Genomic DNA, 19,082 nt, shown 5'->3' on the forward strand with positions numbered 1-19,082 from the left:
TCTTGCAGTACCTTCTTGCAGTACCCTCTTGCAGTACCCTCTTGCAGTACCTTCTTGCAGTACCCTCTTGCAGTACGGATTCGATCACGATTGATACGGACAGGCGAAAGACGTGATACGGTACGAGCAATACGATACCGACACTACGAGTGTTGTACAACACCTCGGACAGGCCCTGCCTATCAGGGTCACCCCAAGGGCAAGGAAGCCTGCCAACGCTCGAGAAGCTGCGATACATCAGCGACGACAACAACGGCAACGGCAATGGCAACGGCAACAGCAGCGACGGCAGCGGCGACGGCAGCAGCGACGGCAGCTACAGGCCACGAGGTGCGCTGAACATGAGCTACGAGCAGAGAGCCCAGACGTAACACCCGCGCGCTGCCTTTGGTGGGGTTCCCGTCACTGTCTCTGCAAGGCCCACTGCCACTATCCCTGATAGGGTCAGGACCTCTCGATGCTTGGGTCCCGCTCATAACGCTGTGATATGATTCATGGTTTGGCCTGTAGTCAATCCGTACGGATGACTGCTACCTGAGGTCCATCCATCCTGTAGGCCACCACCGTACAATGCACGCGCGAGCATGCAGTGTGGCATGTACGTGCACCGCCCACCCCCCCCCGGAACTCCACTGGAACCTCACTGGGACTCCCCTATCCGTAGGTACCTGCCTGCCCGAACCCCGTACATGTACGGGTCCGGTACCCTGCAGCCTGGACCCGACCAAATCTTGGTTCGCCTTGCCGCCGCCTGTCTCTTCCAATCATCCTTCTGTGCCTCTCGGTCCCTTGTCCTCCTTATCCCCTGTCCCCCTGTCCCCTGTCCCCTGTCCCTTGGGGGGCCTTGGGGCCTTTGTCTCGAATCCACTCATCTTATGCCACCCTCCTCCACCTCTCTCTCTCTCTCTCTCTCTCCCTTCCCCTCCATTCCTCTCATAGAGGCCTCGAACCCTTTCAACCTCTCTTTTCTCTTCCCTTCCAAATCACATCATTTTTTCCCTTTTTGTCTGCTCTCTTGTTCAATTTTCCGCCGTTCATATTCATAACTGTGGTTTTTTTATCATTATCATTATTATTATTCCATCTCACATCGTCATCCCAGCCACAGCGGCTCATTCGCTCACTCAGACCATCTTCTCTCTTACTCTTCGAGTCACGCTCACTTTTTCTTGACCGTCAACACCCTGCACTCTACCGTCTACCATAGCGCCTTTTCCGACACATCTGATACAATCCTCGCATCGCTTGCTTCCACAACCCAGAACAGCCAATACACCCACCAGCCACCGACATAACCCACATGCACAATCCTGTGCGCGCGGAAGCCACCTGATCCGCTCTGCTTGGCTCTGTTCCCGGCTGGATCCAGCGATATCGAGCGTACGGATAAACATACAGGTCTCGCCGTCGTTTTACTGCCACGGCGGCAGACATACCGAGCAAGGCCTGCCCGCCCATCTCAGAGGGGGGGGGGGGTTTCCAATCATATCGGCATGGGCAGAGACTTGTAGCCGTATGCACACGCGACATCTCTTCTTCTTCCTTCCTGCTTGACTACGACACGCAAAACCTGTTAGACTCGATACCTCATACCAGTGTAGTCTTTACTATCCAGCACAGAGAGGCGCTCTCATCCCGTCTCTCCACCAAAGCATTGTCGAACCTTCGCAGGCGAGGGGACGACTGATGCTCACGGCTGGTCCGAATCACCACGACTAATCATCACCCGACGGATCGAATCGTCTCTCCCTCCCTCCCTCCCTCTCTCTCTCCCTCTCTCTCCCTCTCTCCTTCTCCGTGTACATTGTTTTTTTTTTTTTAAAAAAAAAGAAAAAAGAAAGAAGAGTAGCATATAACGAACCTCGACTCAGAGAAGCTCAGACTCGGTCGTCAAGATGGGTCTCCTTAGCCGCCGCCAGAAAAAGACCGAGTTCAACGACTTGAAATGGGACTACATCACCCTGTCCGATTTCAAGGCCGCCGGTATGGGCCCCGGCTTCGCCTACGCCTGGTTGTGGGCCATGCTCATCCTCTCGGTCGCCGTCTACGCCCTGGACAGCTTCACCGCCGTCAACCTGCTCATCTTCGACAAGTGGTCCTCCAACATCGAGCCCGGGATCCCCCTCAAGGTCTCCAAGTGGATCTTCTCGGGCTGCATCATCCTCTCCTTTCTCAACCTCGGCTACGAGGCCGTCCGCGCCGTCCGCGTCATGAAGCGCCGCAACGTCGCCGAGTGCTACCTCGACTCCCTCGCCGTCCGTTGGGAGTCGGCCCGCGTCGGCCGCGGCCAGGGCTACCGGAGGTTCCTCGTCTTCGCCGAGCTGACAAAGGGCAAGAAGGGTGGCCAGTACGTGGCCCTGTTCACCTACTTCAGCCTCCAGTCCTGGATCCGCGTCCTCATCTGCTCCGGGCCCCGCCAGGTCATCAACGCCTTCACCTTCAAGTCCCTCTACGAGAGCAGGCTGGCCGTCAACGAGTCGAGCGTGGAGGGCTCCCTGTCCACCTTCTTCGAGAAGATCGGCGCCCTCGCCAAGGAGGACTACCAGCAGTCGCTCGTGCTCGGTTCCATGGCCTTCACCCTGATCGTCTGGATCTTCTCCCTCCTCTTCCTGCTCGCCGCCGTGCTCTGCTACATCACCTTCCTCTGGCACTGGATCCCCCGCGCCGACGGCGGCCTCACCGGCTACTGCGAGCGCAAGATCAACGAAGCCCTCAAGAGGATCGTGACCGAAAAGGTCAACGTCGCCCTGGCCAAGGGTGAGCAGAAGCAGATCAAGGCCGGCATCAAGGCCGCCAGGAAGAACGGCCTCGATGCCCCCGACTTCCAGAGGCAGGCCACGCTCCCGACGCTGCCCAACATCGCGCCCGGCCCTCCGCCCTCGGCCGTGATGGCCAGGCCGGACGAGAAGGGCGACTCGCTCCCGGAGATGCCCATGCTCGGCCGCACCAACACGGGCCTGACGCTGCCGGCCTACACCTCGAGGCCCACGAGCCCCGGAGGCATCGAGATGGGTTCCCTCAACGGCAGCGTGAGGAAGCCGCCGCCGTCGCGTACCGGGACCATGGCCTCGGCCGCCTCGGCGCGCGCCTACGACGCCGACACGTCGCTGCTCAGCTCCGCCGCCGAGATGGGCACCGGCCGACCGCCCTCGCCGGTCCCGAGCCTCCCCGTCATCGCCGCCGCCGCCGCCGCAGACTACGGCCGCGGTCCCGGAACCCCGGCCTCCCAGAGGTCGTCGGGCAACGGCCCGGCCGTCATGGGCCACAGGTCCAACATGTCCAACGGGTCATCGTCGCGCGGCGGCTACGGCTACGGCTACGGCGCCGACGGCGGCCCGATGGACCCCAGCAGGGTCGCCAGCCCGGCCCCGTCGGCAAACATCATGTACCAGCCGCGCCCGCCGCAGCCGCAGCCGCAGCCGTACTACAACGCCTACGGCGGCGTCGCCGCCGCCGCCTCGGACGGACGCGCGAGCCCCGCCGGCTCCTACCGCGGCATGATGCCCCCCCTGCAACCGGGCCGGAGCGCGACGGGCCCGATCCCTAACCGGGGACCGTACGGTCCGCCCGCTCCCCAGAGGAACATGACGGCTCCCATGCCGCCGCGCGGACCAGACATCTACGACCGCCCCTCGACGTCGCAGAGCATGAGGGGCGGAACTCCTCAGCCGTATCCGGGTCAGGGTCAGGGTCAGGGTCAGGGTCAGAGTTACGGATATGATGTGGAGAGGAATGCCGGGCAAAGGTATTGGTGATTTTTTTTTTCTTTTTTTCCTCTTGAAAGTTTTTCTTCCGAAAAAAACTAGACTTCTTCTTTTGGGAAAAAGAAGTCTCCCAATGTCCGACCTGATCCACCCCCTCAGCCCGTGATTTTCCTGAGATTCCCCCTGTATTTATTTTTCAATTTTTTGTCAGCCACACACCACACTTTTCCTTCATCGTCATGAGGGATGAAGACGACAGGTCGTCTCTTCTCTTGAATCTTGTATACTCACCCATACAAGTTATACACACTCATTTTTGACCATATATTTTTATTTCTGTATCTACTCATTTTCCAGCATTGTGTCTTTTTTTTTTTTTTTTTACGTGGAGGATGTTAGCTAGGTCTATTTTTATTGGTATTTCTTCTTACATGAGCATGCTGGGTTGGAAGACTTTCCTCGCCGTTGTTTTTTTCTTCTTTTTTTTCTTTCTTATGAATCACATACCCGACACGGTTATACTCGCATACCAACTAGAGTCCCCTTTTTATTATTATTCTCATACTACTCTCATCCTTTTACTGCTCTTTCTTTCCCTCGACCTTTTTCAAATACTTTTTGCGTCTTGACGTCGTGACATTTACTTTCATTCTAGCGTCTCGGTCCAAGTAAACAGATACATGACAAATGACCTGCCGGTTCTGTCTCCTGACTAAACCGTATAACCTTCTTTGCCATATGTTTAGGTGAGTGCATTGTTGTACGGAGTAATACTGATAACCAGGTTACGTCCTGTGTGTTGGGATTATGACATGTACGCCCTTTTCGTTCTGGGGGGGGGGGGGATTTGTCAACCATGGTTCCACGGTTGAGAAGACATATTTCTAAGAATTTCCCGAATAGCTCTTATAAAGAACCGTATGTCTGCTTTGATCCTCTGCCGACGATTCTTCGTCTTTTTTTCTTTTCTTCTTTCTTCTTTACTCCTGATGTCGTGGGTACACGTACACACGCACACACAAGCACGCACGCACGCACACACGTACACGCACTTACACGAGACACCGCGCAAGTAGACTGCGACGCCAACATGGCGTCTAGAATCGAACCATACCACCGAGGCGAGCTGGCCGCCCAGACCAGACTCCGGGTCCACCACGACACCAACCCGGCATTCCGGGGCCTACCGTCCCGCTACGCGCCCCGCCTGGCGAACTCGCCCCCGGCGGCCGTCGGCACCGCCGACGACGACGGCAGACTGTGGACCTCGGTCTGGGGTGGTGGGCGGAGGGGCTTCGCCCGAGCGCTGGGCGGCGGTGGGGACGTGCTGGTCATGGAAAGCCTTGTCGGCGGGCTGGACCCCGTGTCGGGTGCCTTTCTAGGCGGCGGCGACGGCAGCAGGTACGGCGGACAGGCAAGCGGTCACGGCCAGGCTGGTGGGCAGGGAGCACATCACGCCGACCATCAGCCGGTTCTCGTTCACGCTCTCGCAGCCGTGCAGGTGGGCGGCAGGACAGCACGTCACGCTCGATTTCTCGGCGAGGTTGGACGGCGGGTACGCTCACATGCGAGACGGCGATCCGCAGAGCCTAAACGACGACTCCGTCCGGACGTTTGCCGTATCCGCCCCCCCCCCCCCCGTTCCGCCTTCCGGAGGGGACCGGCAGCCGTCGTCGCCGTCGCTGTCTGGAGATTACGGCGCGCAGAAGCGGTCGGACGACGGGCCTCCTGCGGGCGTATCCCCTCGACGGCACGCCGCTGGACGTACCGGTCATGGGGTTCGGGGGTTCGGGGGGATCGTCTCGTCTCTGAGCGGGACCGAGGGGGAGGGAGGTGTTCGCCGCGGCGGGGGTGGGGGTGACGCCCGTCCTCGCTCAGGCAGGAGGAGGGTTCCTCGACGGCACACGGCCGTCCTCATTCCGGCTGCTGTGGAGTCTACGGGCGCAGGACCTGGACTTTGCTACGGACTCGTTTGGGAGGATAGCGGGGTTGGCAGCGGTGACGACACTGTTCGTCACGGGGATAGCGACTGCAGAGGAGAAGGCGGGGGAGGGGGAGACGGAGACGGAGACGGAGACGGAGACGGAGACGGAGGGGGAGGGGGAGAAGGCGGGGGAGGGGGAGAGGGAGAGGGAGAAGAAGAAGGATGAGGAGGAGGAGGATAAAGATGTCAAGTCCAAGGGGCTGTTGGAGACATTGGGAGTGGCTGGGGTGAAGACGAGACGTATCGGGGCTGGTGATCTGGTCGAATTCAAGGATCGAGATGCCAAGCTTTACCTCTGCGCAGCGCCGAGGATGACGGGGCAGTTGACGAGTTGGCTGGAGGGGGAGGAGGTGGTATGGGAGGATTTTGGATATTGAAATCAATTTTTTTTTTAAAAAAAAAAAACCTATTTGAAACTATCCGCTTCTGAATACACTGAATTCCATGGTTGAAATACTGAGAGAGAGAGAGAGAGAGAGAGAGAGAGAGAGAGATTGCAACAAAGAGACTGAAGAATTACAATGAATGTCCACCATGGCGATATATAAACGAGTCAGTGTGTGCTGTCAACTTCCCCGCATTGGAACGGATTTTGTCTCCCCCCTCCCCCCTAAAAAAATTAAAATAAAATAAAAAAAATAAAAAATAAAAAAGGTTTGAAAGAATAAGAGAGTGTCGACGGCGCGGGGGAAAGGGATGAGCGATTATGCCCATGGGCGGGACCTGAATCTTTCCACTTGTCCGACAGACGGCCGACTCCGGGGCTACTCTCTTTCGAATTTTTCTCTCTCTCTTGGCTCTGACGCGTACATGTCATGTACATGCAACGGGATGAAACAAGATGGACGAAGGGAAGTGAGGGAGGGAGGAGCCCTTTTTCCCTTTTTTATTTTTTTTATATAAATTTTTTTTTTTTTTGATCCAGAAGTACGAGTATCGAAGAGTGAGATGAAAAAAATCGTAGTTTGCCTGGGGACTACGTCTTTGCCTAGGACCATGATGACATCTCCAACATCTGCACATACACATACATACACACACACACGAATAATTGCTCTTCCCTGTCTGAGCAGAAAACAGATTATCTAGCTTGGTTGGATACAATGTAAAAGTCGTGAAGCTCCTTATTTTCTCGGATGCAATTGTCCCATCCTCACACACACACACACACACACTCTCTCTCTCTCTCTCTCTCTCGTTCTCTCTCTCCTCCCTCTCCCCCGCTCCGTAATACATCTCATCTCCTCATCTCCCTCTTGACCCTCTCTTCCCCCCCCTCCCCCGCCACTTTCTCCGAACCGTCGCCGAAGCCCACATTTATTGCAACACCATCCTTCATTTTTCGCCGTCAACCGTCTGCGCCACCCCATTTAGCCTTTCTTTCCTTCTTCTTCAGCTCATCCTATTCCGCTCATCTCTTCCCTGCCTCTCCTCCCCAGCTACTTCCCCTTTCACTTCCCTCCATCCCCGTCGACAGCAGATCAGCACCTGTTGTCGGGGGAGTCGAGAGACGATCAGGACCGGACAGAGACACGGTCGCCCATCATGGCCTACGACTTCGACACCGTCAAGAGAATGACACCGGAGGGGTACTCCTTCCCCGCCCACCGGCTCAAGCGAACCTGCGACCCCAATCGCGTACCGCTCGTGCTCGTCGCTTGCGGCTCTTGTATGATCTCTCCCCCCCCCCCCCCCCCCCCCCCCCCCCCCCCCCCCCTCTCTCTCTCTCTCTCTCTCCCTAGATGTATCCGATACCTGCCACGTTGGTCACAGAGTGTTTCTAATCATTGCCGTCGCCGTCGTCGTCAGTCTCTCCCATAACATTTCTCCATCTGCGCATGTTTCCCATGGCGAGGGACCACGCACGCAACGAAGGTACGTCTCTCCCCGGAAGAAGAAGAGAAGAGAAGAGAGAGGGGAGGAGGGATCGGCATGGCCGACGAATTCTGACCAGACACAGGCTTCGACGTCATCGGAGGTTACCTCTCCGTCGTATCCGACGCCTACAAGAAGAGGGGCCTCGCGCCCGCCCGCGACCGCATCCGCATGTGCGACCTGGCGACCGAGAATGCGTCCAAGTGGCTCATGGTCGACCCCTGGGAGGGCGAGTCCCCGACCTACATCCCCACCGCCCGCGTCCTCGACCACTTCAACTACGAGATCAACCACGTCATGGGCGGCGTCGAGTGCACCGACGGCACGCGCAGGCGGGCCAAGATCGTCCTGCTCGCCGGCGCAGACCTGATCCAGACCCTCAGCACCCCCGAGGTCTGGGACCCTCGGGACGTCGACCACATCCTCGGCGACTATGGCGTCTTCGTCCTCGAGCGCTCGGGAACCGCCCTGGATTCGGCCCTGGCCAGCCTGAAGCAGTGGGAGAGTAATATCCACGTCATACGTCAGGCACGTACCGCATACGACCCCCTCCCCCCCCCCGCATGTCTCTCCCTACCGTGCAGAGTGACGGGAGACTAACCCGTTCCATCCAGGTCGTATCCAATGACGTGAGCAGCACAAAGGTCCGACTTCTGCTCAAGCGCGACATGAGCGTCGACTACCTGTATGTCTCTCCTCCCCTCCCCCCCTCCCTCTCGACCTGACCTGATCTGGAAGGAAGAAGGAGAGAAGAGAAGAGAGAGAGGAAAGAGAGGAAAGCATGGCTGACAGATCTGCATAGCATCCCCGATGATGTCATCAGCTACATCTATGAGCACAACCTCTACCGAGACCTCAACCAGACCAACGACGACACGTCCAAGGGCAAGGAGAAGGATACTGTGACCGCGCCTCAGACATCTACGTCCAGCACGGGCTGAAACATGGAGCGTCCCTTCCACGACGTACATCCCACCTCTTTTCTCTCAGGAGAGGGGAAAAAAGAAGAAGAAAACATCTCGACAACGACGACGACAGACGATACCCGTCGTCCACCCAACCCCCAGCACGAAACTCTTCTCATATACAAGAGGCAACCTGTCGCAAGAAAAGGGGGTACAGAGGACGACACATCCAGAATGACTCGACCGACGGATCCGACGACGGCTAGACGGCTTCTCTTCTGCATCACACGACTTGGACATGTCCCATGATTCCGTCCACAGGACGTCATCTTTTTTTTCATCACAAGCGGAATCCCCGGGAAACTTCCTTCACCTTTTGTCTTTTTTCTTCTTCCTTTCTTCTTTTCTTTTTTTTTTTTTTAGGTTTCTTTCTTCTTCCGCACATACACATGCCGAGGCTTGTCTCGGAGAAGAGAGACAGAGGTCCCTTCAGTCCTGGGGAGGAGGAACGTGTGATTATTAGATGAACACAAGAGACCCTCCCATGGTACGCATACAAGATACACATTACAGGATATCCTGCTCTTCATAACAGTCCAAGAGAAAAAAAAAAGATGAAGCTTTCTCGTTCCTCTCGGATAGCTGTCTTCCACCCGAGACGGGAAAGAGATGCTAGATCGCTGTATACGCGTGCGCGCGCCTGGAACGGTGCACAGGGTGTTATCCAGTAGCTTGGGTGAGCTGGTCGAGAAGGAAGGTCGAGTGTCGGAGAAATCTTTTTTTTATTTTTTTTTTCAAAAAAAGAAGAAAAAATTCTACACGTCGAACAAGTTGGGTCGTGAGAAGAATGAATGGCTGAGTCTCGGAGGAATTCTTCCAAAAAAAAAAAAAAAGTTCGTCGCATCTATTCGACCTCTGACCGTGAGGATGACTTATCCAGCTCGATTCTACGTATGATGTCAGGCAAGAAGAAGGAAACGATCGGTGAGCTGATACCAGTAAAGAAAACGGTTGCCTTCCCATATCCGTCTACCCTGCACCGCCGACTCAAGCAGCAAAGCAAATAAGATGAGAAAAACAAGATCAGCAGACAACTCTGTTCCGGTCTCTCTCCTATTACTCTCTCTCGCCCTCTCTCTCTCCCTCTCTCTCACCCAAATTCTCAGATGCCTTCTCCAGATCGTTACTTCTCCCAACTTGGCTCAACATATTATCAGCCTGTAATGATAAGCCGAGGCATTGATTCTCGTATCGCATCTACCCAATTGGGAGTCGCGATACGGCAGCGTGCTCTTTTGCTCTTCCCCGCTCAATAAAGGTGTCGACCACCTGCAGAATCCGGCATGGTGGTCCGTCTTCCCCTTGCTCGTTGGCGCGCCTTGGCCGCCCGCTCACCTTCCTACTGGTCAATCGGTCGAGATAGACGTGGTGCTAGAAGCCGGGGGGGGGGAGGGAGGAGGAAGGGTCCAAGATCGATATCTTTGCTTGAATCAGCGGGAATTTGACAGGTCCCGCTGGAGTGTGCAAGTCGTCTTATCTGAAGAGGGCGGGTGTCTCTCGTCCCCCCCCTCTACCTACTACTTCTCTGAAGCTAGGTCCGTCCTACTCTGTCTTTGCGTCTCTGCTTTCTCTCTCTCGGAGTTCGTTCTCAGAGAAAAAGGGAGAGAAAGAAAAAGAGAGAGAGAAAAGGTGACAGACGAGCAACATGACGAACAAGGTGTCTTCTGCGATTCTGGTCACTGCCGCTTCTGCCGCTTCTGCAGTGTCCATTGCCGAGATCAACGGAAACACGTTCCTCTCGCCGCTGAGGGACCAGAATGTCACGGGTGTGCGCGGCCTGGTGACGGCCATCAACAAGAGCGGCCTCTTCCTGCGGTCCACGGAGCCGGACAACGACCCGGCCACCTCGGAGGGCCTGTTCGTCTACGGGTCCAGGGTGGCCGGCCAGGTCGCCGTCGGGGACGTCATCACCCTCGACGGCACCGTGGACGAGTACAGGAGCGGCGACGGCTACGTCTACCTCACCGAGCTGGGGTCCCCCGCCAACGTCGTCGTCGCCTCCTCGGGCAGCGAGGTGGTGCCGCTCGTCGTCGGCGTCGACACCGCGCCGCCCCCCACCGAGAGCTTCTCCCGACTCGACGAGGGCGGCGTCTTCGGCCTGCCCAACGCCGTCAACCTCATCTCCGAGGTCAACCCGGTGCTCGACCCGGCCAGGTACGGCATGGACTTCTGGGAGAGCCTCGTCGGCGAGCTCGTCACCGTCAGGGACGCCTACCAGGTCAGCAGACCCGATCAGTACGGCGACGTCTGGATCCGCGGCGACTGGAAGGTCACCGGCCTCAATGCCCACGGGGGCGTGACCATGCTCGAAGGGGGTGAGTACACTACACATGCATACATGCTCTTGTTGGAGGGGGGGAGGAAAAGAATAAGAAAAAGAGAAATTCGTCCGAGGTAAAGAGAGAGAGAGAGATGGAATCAGATGGGCTCCTAGGCTAAACGTAAAACCAAATCGGTGTCAGATGCCAACCCCGAGACCATCGTGGTCGGAACACCGCTCGACGGCTCCTCCAACCCGGACGACACCAGGATGGGCGACTACCTCGGCGACGTGACGGGCGTGGTGACGTACGCCTACGGCTTCTACCGCATCCTCCCGCGGACGGCCCTGTCCCCGATCAGGAACGCGACGAGCTCCCACCCGGCCGCCGGCTTCGAGAGCACCCGGTCGTGCGGCGGCATCACCGTGTCCAACTACAACGCGCGCAACCTGGCGCCGGACTCGGCCCTCCTGCCCAGCATCGCCTCGCAGATCGTCGACGAGATGCTCTCCCCGGACATCATCTTCCTCCAGGAGATACTCGACAACTCGGGCGAGACGGACGACGGCGTCACCGACGGCAACGCCACCCTCGCCGCCCTCGTCTCCGCCATCGCGGCCGCCTCGGACGGCGGCGTCGTCTACGACTCCGTCGAGATCCCCCCCCTCGACAAGACCGACGGCGGCGTCCCGGGAGGCAACATCCGCGTCGCGTACCTCTACCGCCCGGACGTCGTGGAGCTGTACGGGCCCAACCTCGGCGGCGCGCTCGACGGCAACGAGGTCCTCGACGGCCCCGTCCTCAGCTTCAACCCCGGCCGCATCGACCCCTCCAACGCCGCGTGGGACGACAGCCGAAAGCCCCTCGCTGCCCAGTGGAGGGCCGTCGACGGAGGGACGGACGGCGCGTCGAAGCCCTTCTTCACCGTCAACGTCCACTTTGGCAGCAAAGGTGGCTCGACTTCCATCCACGGCGATGCCCGCCCTCCCGTCAACCAAGGTGTCGATATTCGTCAGAATCAGGCTGAGATTACAGCTGTACGTCTCCACTCTCTCTCTCTCTCTCTCTCTCTCTCTCATATACACACACATACACACACATATATCCTCTTATCCTTCTCACAGTTCTCTTATTTATTTATTTGTCTGCTTTACTTCTCGCATCATTGAATGAAGAACGAAAGAGAGAAGACGAAAAGAATTAGAAGAGAGAAGAAAAGAGAAGAAAAAAAAAGAAGAGAAAAGAAAGACGTTGACATTGAGATATATGTAAAAATAGACCTTCATCGCCCAGATCCTCGAAAAGGACCCCTCCGCCGCCATCATCGCAGCCGGCGACTTCAACGAGTTCGCCCAGGTCCAGCCCCTGCACGTCTTCCGCAACGTCTCGGGCCTCCTGGACCTCGACGACGTGACGGACATGCCGCCCACCGAGCGCTACACCTACCTCTTCGACATGAACAGCCAGGCTCTCGATCACATGTACGTCAGTCCTGCTCTGGCCGGCGAGGAGGCGTCACGTCCGCTGTACGAGCACCTCCATCTCAATACCTGGCAGAACTATGATGATCAGGTCAGCGACCATGATCCTAGTGTTGCCAGGATTGACGTCTGCTAGTCTTGTGTATGCCATGATGCCTGGTATATAAATTTACCTTATGATTACTATTATCATTATTATTATTATTGTTGTTGTTGTTGTTGTTGTTGTTGTTGTATACGTATATATATATATATGTGTGTGTGTGTGTGCGTGCGTGTGTGTGTACAGTGGCTCAAAAAAAAAAAGAGCCCCCTCCCCTTGAACAGATTACATCTTCATTCATCTTCAACAATCTCCTCATCCGTATCGCCATCATCTTCCATACCAGGATCCGGCATAACGATTTTATTCAGAAAAGTCACCTGCAAATTCCACATTAGTCTTCTCTCTCTCTCTCTCTCTCCTTATTTCAGTACACTCACAAACGGGAAAAGCCCCCTCACGATATCCGCAATCTTACTCTGCGCATCATCTCGGCACAAGACGGACTCATCCACCGGCGTCTCCACGAAGAAGCTCTTGAGCCGGAGGAGCTTGATGTCCCTATGAACAGGATCGTAGCCCTTCGGGGCCTTCTTGAGGCAATGCCCCTTGTTCTTCTCGACGAGGCCGTCAACCAGCGCACGGCCGTCGTCTTCGTCGTCGCCGACGGGAAGATGGGGGAAGAAGACGCGGCGGAAATCCGGGTGGGACAGGGCCCGTCGCCACCGTCTGGGGTGCCGGTCCACGTGCTCGCGCAGACGGACCAGGTGCTCCCTCTCGGGACACCACAGCCCCCCGGCGATGAAAGTCGAGCCGCCGGGTTCGCAGTGGATATAGTAGCATGCGTAGGGGCCTTTGCGGCCTGTTCGGGACCAGGCGGCTGAAAAGTGTGGCTATATTCCCCCCTGTCAGTTCATCATCGAAGAGAGGGAGAGAGATTGGGTAAGACCGTTTGAAAAGGGAGGAGAGGAAGTAAAAAAGGAAAAAAGAAAGGGGAGGACGGAAAGAAAAAAAAGAAAGAAAGAAAGAAAAAGAATCATTACCTTGTAAGGTGTTGGATTTTTACTGAAGCGTATATCCCGATGGATACGAAAGATTACGTCCTTGACCGGCAACTCGGGGACCGTCTCGTCCACGTCAATCACCGTCTGAGTGGTGACCTCGACAAAGGATTCCCAATCCTTGAGTGCCCTTCTATACTCTTCATCATGAGCTGTTTTTTTTTCTCCCCCTTCGTTAGTCATTTCGTCGCACACAAGGAGAGAGAGAAAGGGGGGGGGGGGAGAGGGAGAGAGGGAGAGAGGAAAGATGATACATTTAAGCCATTCCCTGTCATTGTTGGCCTTGAGGTCGCGTAGAAAGAGGAGGGTGTTGTCGTGTATCCGGTCGTCCGTATACTCTACACCGCCCGTGTCTCGCAACTTCACGAGAGGGATGATGATCGTCTTCATGGGCGCGTCTTCATCCACCTCCTCCTCGTCATCCTCCTCGTTGCCGTCCTGCTCCTCGCGATGCTCGTCCTCTGGTGTCCCAATCTCCTCCTGGACCTTCCTTGAGGAGCGTCCACCTCTCTTCGTCTTCTTTGGTGCCGGCTCTTCGGGATCAGACGCCTCGAAGTATCTACTCACCTTGGACGTCGTGGATATGCGCCCAGATCGCCGTCGACTAGGCGCTGCCGCTGCTACGGGATCACCGGGGGTGGAGCGCTTTCGAGATGCTGTCATGGTGCGGAGGAAGTATGATGCAGGCAAGTGAGGATGGCAACTAGAGGAGTATTGACCTGGATACCCGAGATTCGACGATATCATCAATTGAAAGAGTGCCAAGCAGCATGGAGATTGAACGGTAACGTCATCGGACCCCTCCGTTCAACGCCCTTCGAATCTTTTTCTTCGCGTCTCCCCACAGACAACATGACACGCGCTGTCACGTGAGACTATTTAATACACGTCATACAAACTGACCCTACCCTGCATCCTGTATTTTAATTGACCCGACCCCTGATGCGTGTCGCCTGCTAGGGAACTTTGTCTGCTATTCCCTCGGAGAGGAGGTCTAGCTTGTGCAAGAAGCTCAGCTGGTTGGTGTTCCCTGCTAAGGTTTTTTTTTTCTCTTCACCTTCGCTATGGTCTGATCTCGTGCGATGGCAGAGAGACGGTGATGAAGAGATGATGGCTCAGTTATCCTCGCCAAGAATGTTGTTAGATGTTGATCTGTCTGGGGGGCTGTAGCGAGGAGCGAGGTGAGTTGATGTTTTCTTTTTGCCAACTCGTAAGATTAACAGTGGTGTGCCCGGAAATAGATCGCGAGAGGAGCAGACTGCAGAGGAGGAAAAGAAATGCAACATGGCCGATAATAAAATGCAAGACCTATTAGGTCTTTAGAGAGAATACTTCTTGGTGAAGCATAGAAAAGACTCGAAGATGCCGAGCTGGCAAGTAAAGGCGGCTCAGGGCGATGTTGGGGAGGAGTGGGAAACCTCTGACGAGTAATGAAGGTGGTTCTTGAAACCTGTTGTTGCAAGTTTAAGCAAAGATGCACATCTTACTACTCATGATATATCACAACAAGGATTTACAAATGAAGGTGCGCGAGGGATGGATGAGCCGAGTGAGTCACGGACAATACCCGTACTATATATAAAAACGCCTGGATGGTTCACAGCCACTACCGCTACCACCAGAGTAGCACCACAGTGAGCCTTACAATGAGTGAGCCTTACAATGAATGAGCCGTTCACGTCACGACCTATGAGTAGCAATACACAATCTCTAGGACCTCAGTTTGAGAATGCAAAATTACATTGATTATTCTTCCTACGAGTACTCTGCACCATCATTGGTAGTGCCCTTGCGTAGGCTTCAAAACCATGGTCATCATAGACGCCCTATAGCCTGCCCAGTAACACCATTTGTTTCTTTCCGAAAGTTGTATGTTTCTTTGTTTTTCCTTTCTGAACCCATAAAAATTACACAAGTCTAATACCGCTCAACGACCCATTTACAGCTCGTCGTGGAAGTCGCCGCTGTCGGAACCGGGCTCACCGCCCTGGTACATCTTCGAGGTAATGGGGTAGGCAACGTTGGACAGCTTCTCCTTCTGCTCCTCAAAGTCCTCCGAGGTAGCCTCGGCGCTGTTCTCCTCAAGCCACTCGGTGGTCTCCTTGACGGCATCGAGGATCTGGGAAGAATAGAGTTAGAATCTTGCATCGGATCGACGTCGAATGATGATGGGTATTTCAACTTACCGTCTCCTTGTCCTCGTCAGAGATCTTGCCACCAAGACCGTCGTCGTCGTTGACCTGGTTCTTCAGGCTGAAGGCGTAGTTCTCAAGACTGTTGCGCGACTCGATGCGCTCACGGGTGGCCTTGTCCTCCTCGGCGTACTTCTCAGCTTCGGCCACCATGCGCTCAATCTCCTCGGGAGTGAGGCGGCCCTTGTCGTTGGTGATGGTGATGGACTCCTGCTTGCCGGTGCCCTTGTCGTGGGCGCCGACCTTGAGAATACCGTTGGCATCGAGCTCGAAGGAGACCTCGATCTGGGGAACACCACGGGGAGCGGGGGGGATGCCGGTGAGCTCAAACTTGCCGAGGATGTTGTTGTCCTTGGTCATGGAACGCTCACCCTCGTAGACCTGGATCAGGACGACGGGCTGGTTGTCGGCCGCGGTGGAGAAGATCTGGCTCTTGCGGGTAGGGATGGGAGTGTTACGGGGGATCAGCTTGGTCATGACACCACCGGTAGTCTCGATACCCAGAGTCAGGGGGTTGACGTCCATGAGGACGAGCTCCTCAGTGCCTTCCTCGCCGGAAAGGATACCGGCCTGAACGGCAGCACCGAAAGCGACGGCCTCGTCAGGGTTGATGCCCTTGGAAGCCTTCTTCCCACCAAAGTACTCCTCAATGAGGGCCTGGACCTTGGGGATACGGGTGGAACCGCCGACGAGGACGATGTCGTCGACCTCGCTCTTCTTGATGCCAGCGTCCTTGAGAACCTGCTCAACAGGCTTGAGGGTCTTCTTGAAGAGGTCGATGTTGAGCTCCTCGAACTTGGCGCGGGTCAGGGTCTCGGAGAAGTCGTTCCCCTCGAAGAAGGCCTCGATCTCGATGCGGGTGCTCATCTGCGAAGACAGAGTACGCTTGGCCTTCTCGGCCTCGCGCTTGAGCTTACCCATGGCCTTGGGGTCCTTGGTGATGTCGACGCTGTTCTTCTTGTTGTAGGCCTTGGCGAGGTGGTTGATGATCCTCTGGTCAAAGTCCTCACCACCCAGGTGGGTGTCACCAGCGGTAGACATGACCTCGAAGGTGCCCTGGTCAATGGAGAGGAGGGAGACATCGAAGGTACCACCACCCAGGTCGTAGACAATGATCTGGCGCTCAACATCGGTCTTGTCAAGACCGTAGGCGATAGCGGCGGCGGTGGGCTCGTTGACGATACGGAGGACGTTGAGACCGGCAATGGTACCGGCGTCCTTGGTGGCCTGGCGCTGGTTGTCCTGCAGAGGATATTAGCAGCTGTTGCATTGGAGATGCATATGTCACGCCAAGCTGGAATCGAAGCAAGACTTACGTTGAAGTAGGCGGGAACGGTGACAACGGCGTGGGTGACCTTCTTGCCCAGGTAGGACTCGGCCACCTCCTTCATCTTGCCAAGAATCATGGCAGAGATCTCCTCGGGGGTAAACTGCTTCTTCTTGCCGTCGACCTCGACCTGGACAACGGGCTTGCCATCCTTGTTGACGACACCGTAGGAAAAGTGCTTCATGTCGGCCTGGACGTCCTTGTCATTGAACTTGCGGCCGATCATACGCCTGTGGGGTCCATGTTAGCGACGATTCCAGAGACTACACATTCAACCGTCGTTCCTCCTCTGTACGGGTGAAGAAGCTTACTTGACATCGTAGACGGTGTTGGCGGGGTTGGAAGCGGCCTGGTTCTTGGCAGAGTCGCCGACGAGACGCTCCTCGTCGGTGAAGGCGACGTAGGAAGGAGTAATTCGGTTACCCTGGTCGTTGACAACAATCTCGACCTTACCCTTTTGCATCACACCAACACAGCTGTAGGTGGTACCAAGATCCTGTTTGGAGGGAAGGCAGTTGGTTAGCCAAGGGCACACACAGACATTGGAAAGGGACAGGGCGGGCGGCGGCAGCAGCAGCAGCAGCAGCAGCAGCAGTGACTTACAATGCCGATAACGGTGCCGATGTCGTCCGAATCCTGGGCGGCGGCGGGCTGGACCATGGCCAGCGGAGAGAAGAGAAGGGCAATCCAGCAAAGGAGTCCCAGGCCGAGGGCCATGGAGCTCCTCGTTGAGCGAGCCATGGCGGGCAGGTTGTGGGGGGTTGGTGAGCAAATGTGACAAGATGTACGGAGGCTTCAAGTGGCAGCAATCGAGAAGAAAAGAAGAAAAAAGACAGTATAGATGAGCGCACAGCGAGGTTGAACCAGTCCTCAAGCTTGCGGCCCTCTACCGAACGTGATAGAACGGAAGTTGTATTTTTTGGGAGGGGGTATCTTGGGATGAGAGAGATGGAGGGGGGTGAAGTTGACAAGTTTGGGTTGGTCTGGCTGGAAATGGCTTATTTATCACAGCGGCGCATCTTGCCTCTTGGTGTCCCCCTCCCCAAAGACGTCAAAGTGTCCAGATTGCACAAAAAGGCCAGATTGCACCTGCCCTTGCCGCCAGGGCTGCGCCTGTTGGTCCCCTGGAACCTGACCCACTTGGCGGGGGCCGTTGCCTGCTGTGAGTGAGTCGAAGGAAGCTCTGAGTCCCAGCCTCGTCGCACTGTGCCTTTGTTTTCTTTCTCCCAATCTTCAAGATCCTCTCTGTCTGCTGTGGGCATCTCCCGATATTCTACTCGCAGGCCTCACTCTGCCAAATTGCGAATACTATATGTACTCGTACTATCAAGAAAAGGTGTTTTGACCACCCGACCGCTGTACCCCAGAGTGGCGCAATAACACACCTTAACCATATGTATAATAGCTACGGTAGGATGCATGTAGTGCCTGATAGTACAATTTTCCTGCCTCTTGCGTGCCTCGTAGCCTTACCCCAGCAGGCTGGCTGACACTGTGCCCAGGGACCCCAATTGGAGAAGTGGCCACGACCACTTCCCATCGATTGTCCTCGATAGTAATCTGTAGTACCATCCGTATGAGTACAAGTAGTAGTTGATATCGGCAATTACCAATTGCTACCTTCTCATGCTACTGCTATTACTACGGTGCCATCATCTGTATGTTTCCATTCGCCACCCGATGACTGTAAGCATTTACGGTCTCTTCGATTGAGTTACAAAACACTCGTTGCCAGCTGTCCAAGAGGATGTCATAAGCTTGGCTATTCGAGAATATTCCGTGTATATCCATGCCGTGCCACTAATACAGTGTCCAATACAGTGTAAACGGACGGAAATATCTTGGTGGGGGGTACAGTGCCATGGAGAGCCTAAAAATACAGACCGGCGGACCGACAACGTGTGATCCGAATGACGAGTATTTTAGTACCGGTAGTAATAGTATTAATACTACACTGTTACTGGATTCATCCAGCGCCTTCGTTACGTATGGCTGTACTCCATCAGAACGCCAATCGATCCCATCCACTTCGGCCATTACGGTTTCACACACAGAGCTTCACACGTGTGATCATTTGCGCCATCTCTGCCACTACACTGGCAGGTAGGTACACGTACTTTCAATATCATGGGCCGTGTATGCAGCTACTAGCTAGCAGAGTGCTCGTACACAGCAGTAACCAAGCATTA

General features: G+C 55.6%; 6 protein-coding genes across 6 annotated transcripts; 4 read left to right on the forward strand and 2 right to left on the reverse strand.

Moving 5' to 3' along the window:
- Positions 1–1,985: 1,985 nt before the first annotated feature.
- GMORB2_4754 (uncharacterized protein) lies at positions 1,986–3,755 on the forward strand (the record flags this gene model as incomplete). Its single annotated transcript, XM_035466728.1, has 1 exon — positions 1,986–3,755. The coding sequence occupies one exon, from the start codon at positions 1,986–1,988 to the stop codon at positions 3,753–3,755; it is 1,770 nt and encodes a 589-aa protein (XP_035318092.1).
- Positions 3,756–4,560: 805 nt separating this feature from the next.
- GMORB2_4755 (Oxidoreductase) lies at positions 4,561–6,065 on the forward strand (the record flags this gene model as incomplete). Its single annotated transcript, XM_035466729.1, is given in 4 exon segments — positions 4,561–4,571; positions 4,848–5,105; positions 5,119–5,555; positions 5,587–6,065. 4 exon segments carry the CDS (start codon positions 4,561–4,563, stop codon positions 6,063–6,065), a joined length of 1,185 nt encoding a protein of 394 aa, XP_035318093.1.
- A 1,168-nt stretch (positions 6,066–7,233) lies between these two features.
- GMORB2_4756 (nicotinamide mononucleotide adenylyltransferase) lies at positions 7,234–8,504 on the forward strand (the record flags this gene model as incomplete). The annotated part of the gene is made up of 5 exons (XM_035466730.1): positions 7,234–7,357; positions 7,498–7,563; positions 7,649–8,079; positions 8,178–8,248; positions 8,366–8,504. 5 exons carry the CDS (start codon positions 7,234–7,236, stop codon positions 8,502–8,504), a joined length of 831 nt encoding a protein of 276 aa, XP_035318094.1.
- A 1,669-nt stretch (positions 8,505–10,173) lies between these two features.
- Positions 10,174–12,711, forward strand: GMORB2_4757 (putative extracellular nuclease; the record flags this gene model as incomplete). Its single annotated transcript, XM_035466731.1, has 4 exons — positions 10,174–10,843; positions 10,991–11,826; positions 12,068–12,361; positions 12,685–12,711. The coding sequence occupies 4 exons, from the start codon at positions 10,174–10,176 to the stop codon at positions 12,709–12,711; spliced, it is 1,827 nt and encodes a 608-aa protein (XP_035318095.1).
- Positions 12,712–12,735: 24 nt separating this feature from the next.
- Positions 12,736–14,037, reverse strand: GMORB2_4758 (Conserved hypothetical protein (DUF2461); the record flags this gene model as incomplete). The annotated part of the gene is made up of 2 exons (XM_035466732.1): positions 12,736–13,206; positions 13,357–14,037. 2 exons carry the CDS (start codon positions 14,035–14,037, stop codon positions 12,736–12,738), a joined length of 1,152 nt encoding a protein of 383 aa, XP_035318096.1.
- Positions 14,038–15,313: 1,276 nt separating this feature from the next.
- GMORB2_4759 (heat shock 70kDa protein 5) lies at positions 15,314–17,634 on the reverse strand (the record flags this gene model as incomplete). The annotated part of the gene is made up of 5 exons (XM_035466733.1): positions 15,314–15,493; positions 15,561–16,808; positions 16,883–17,123; positions 17,205–17,389; positions 17,497–17,634. The coding sequence occupies 5 exons, from the start codon at positions 17,632–17,634 to the stop codon at positions 15,314–15,316; spliced, it is 1,992 nt and encodes a 663-aa protein (XP_035318097.1).
- Positions 17,635–19,082: the final 1,448 nt, after the last annotated feature.

This window comes from Geosmithia morbida, assembly GCF_012550715.1.
Source record: "Geosmithia morbida isolate 1262 chromosome Unknown scaffold_24, whole genome shotgun sequence".
Taxonomy (NCBI): domain Eukaryota; kingdom Fungi; phylum Ascomycota; class Sordariomycetes; order Hypocreales; family Bionectriaceae; genus Geosmithia; species Geosmithia morbida.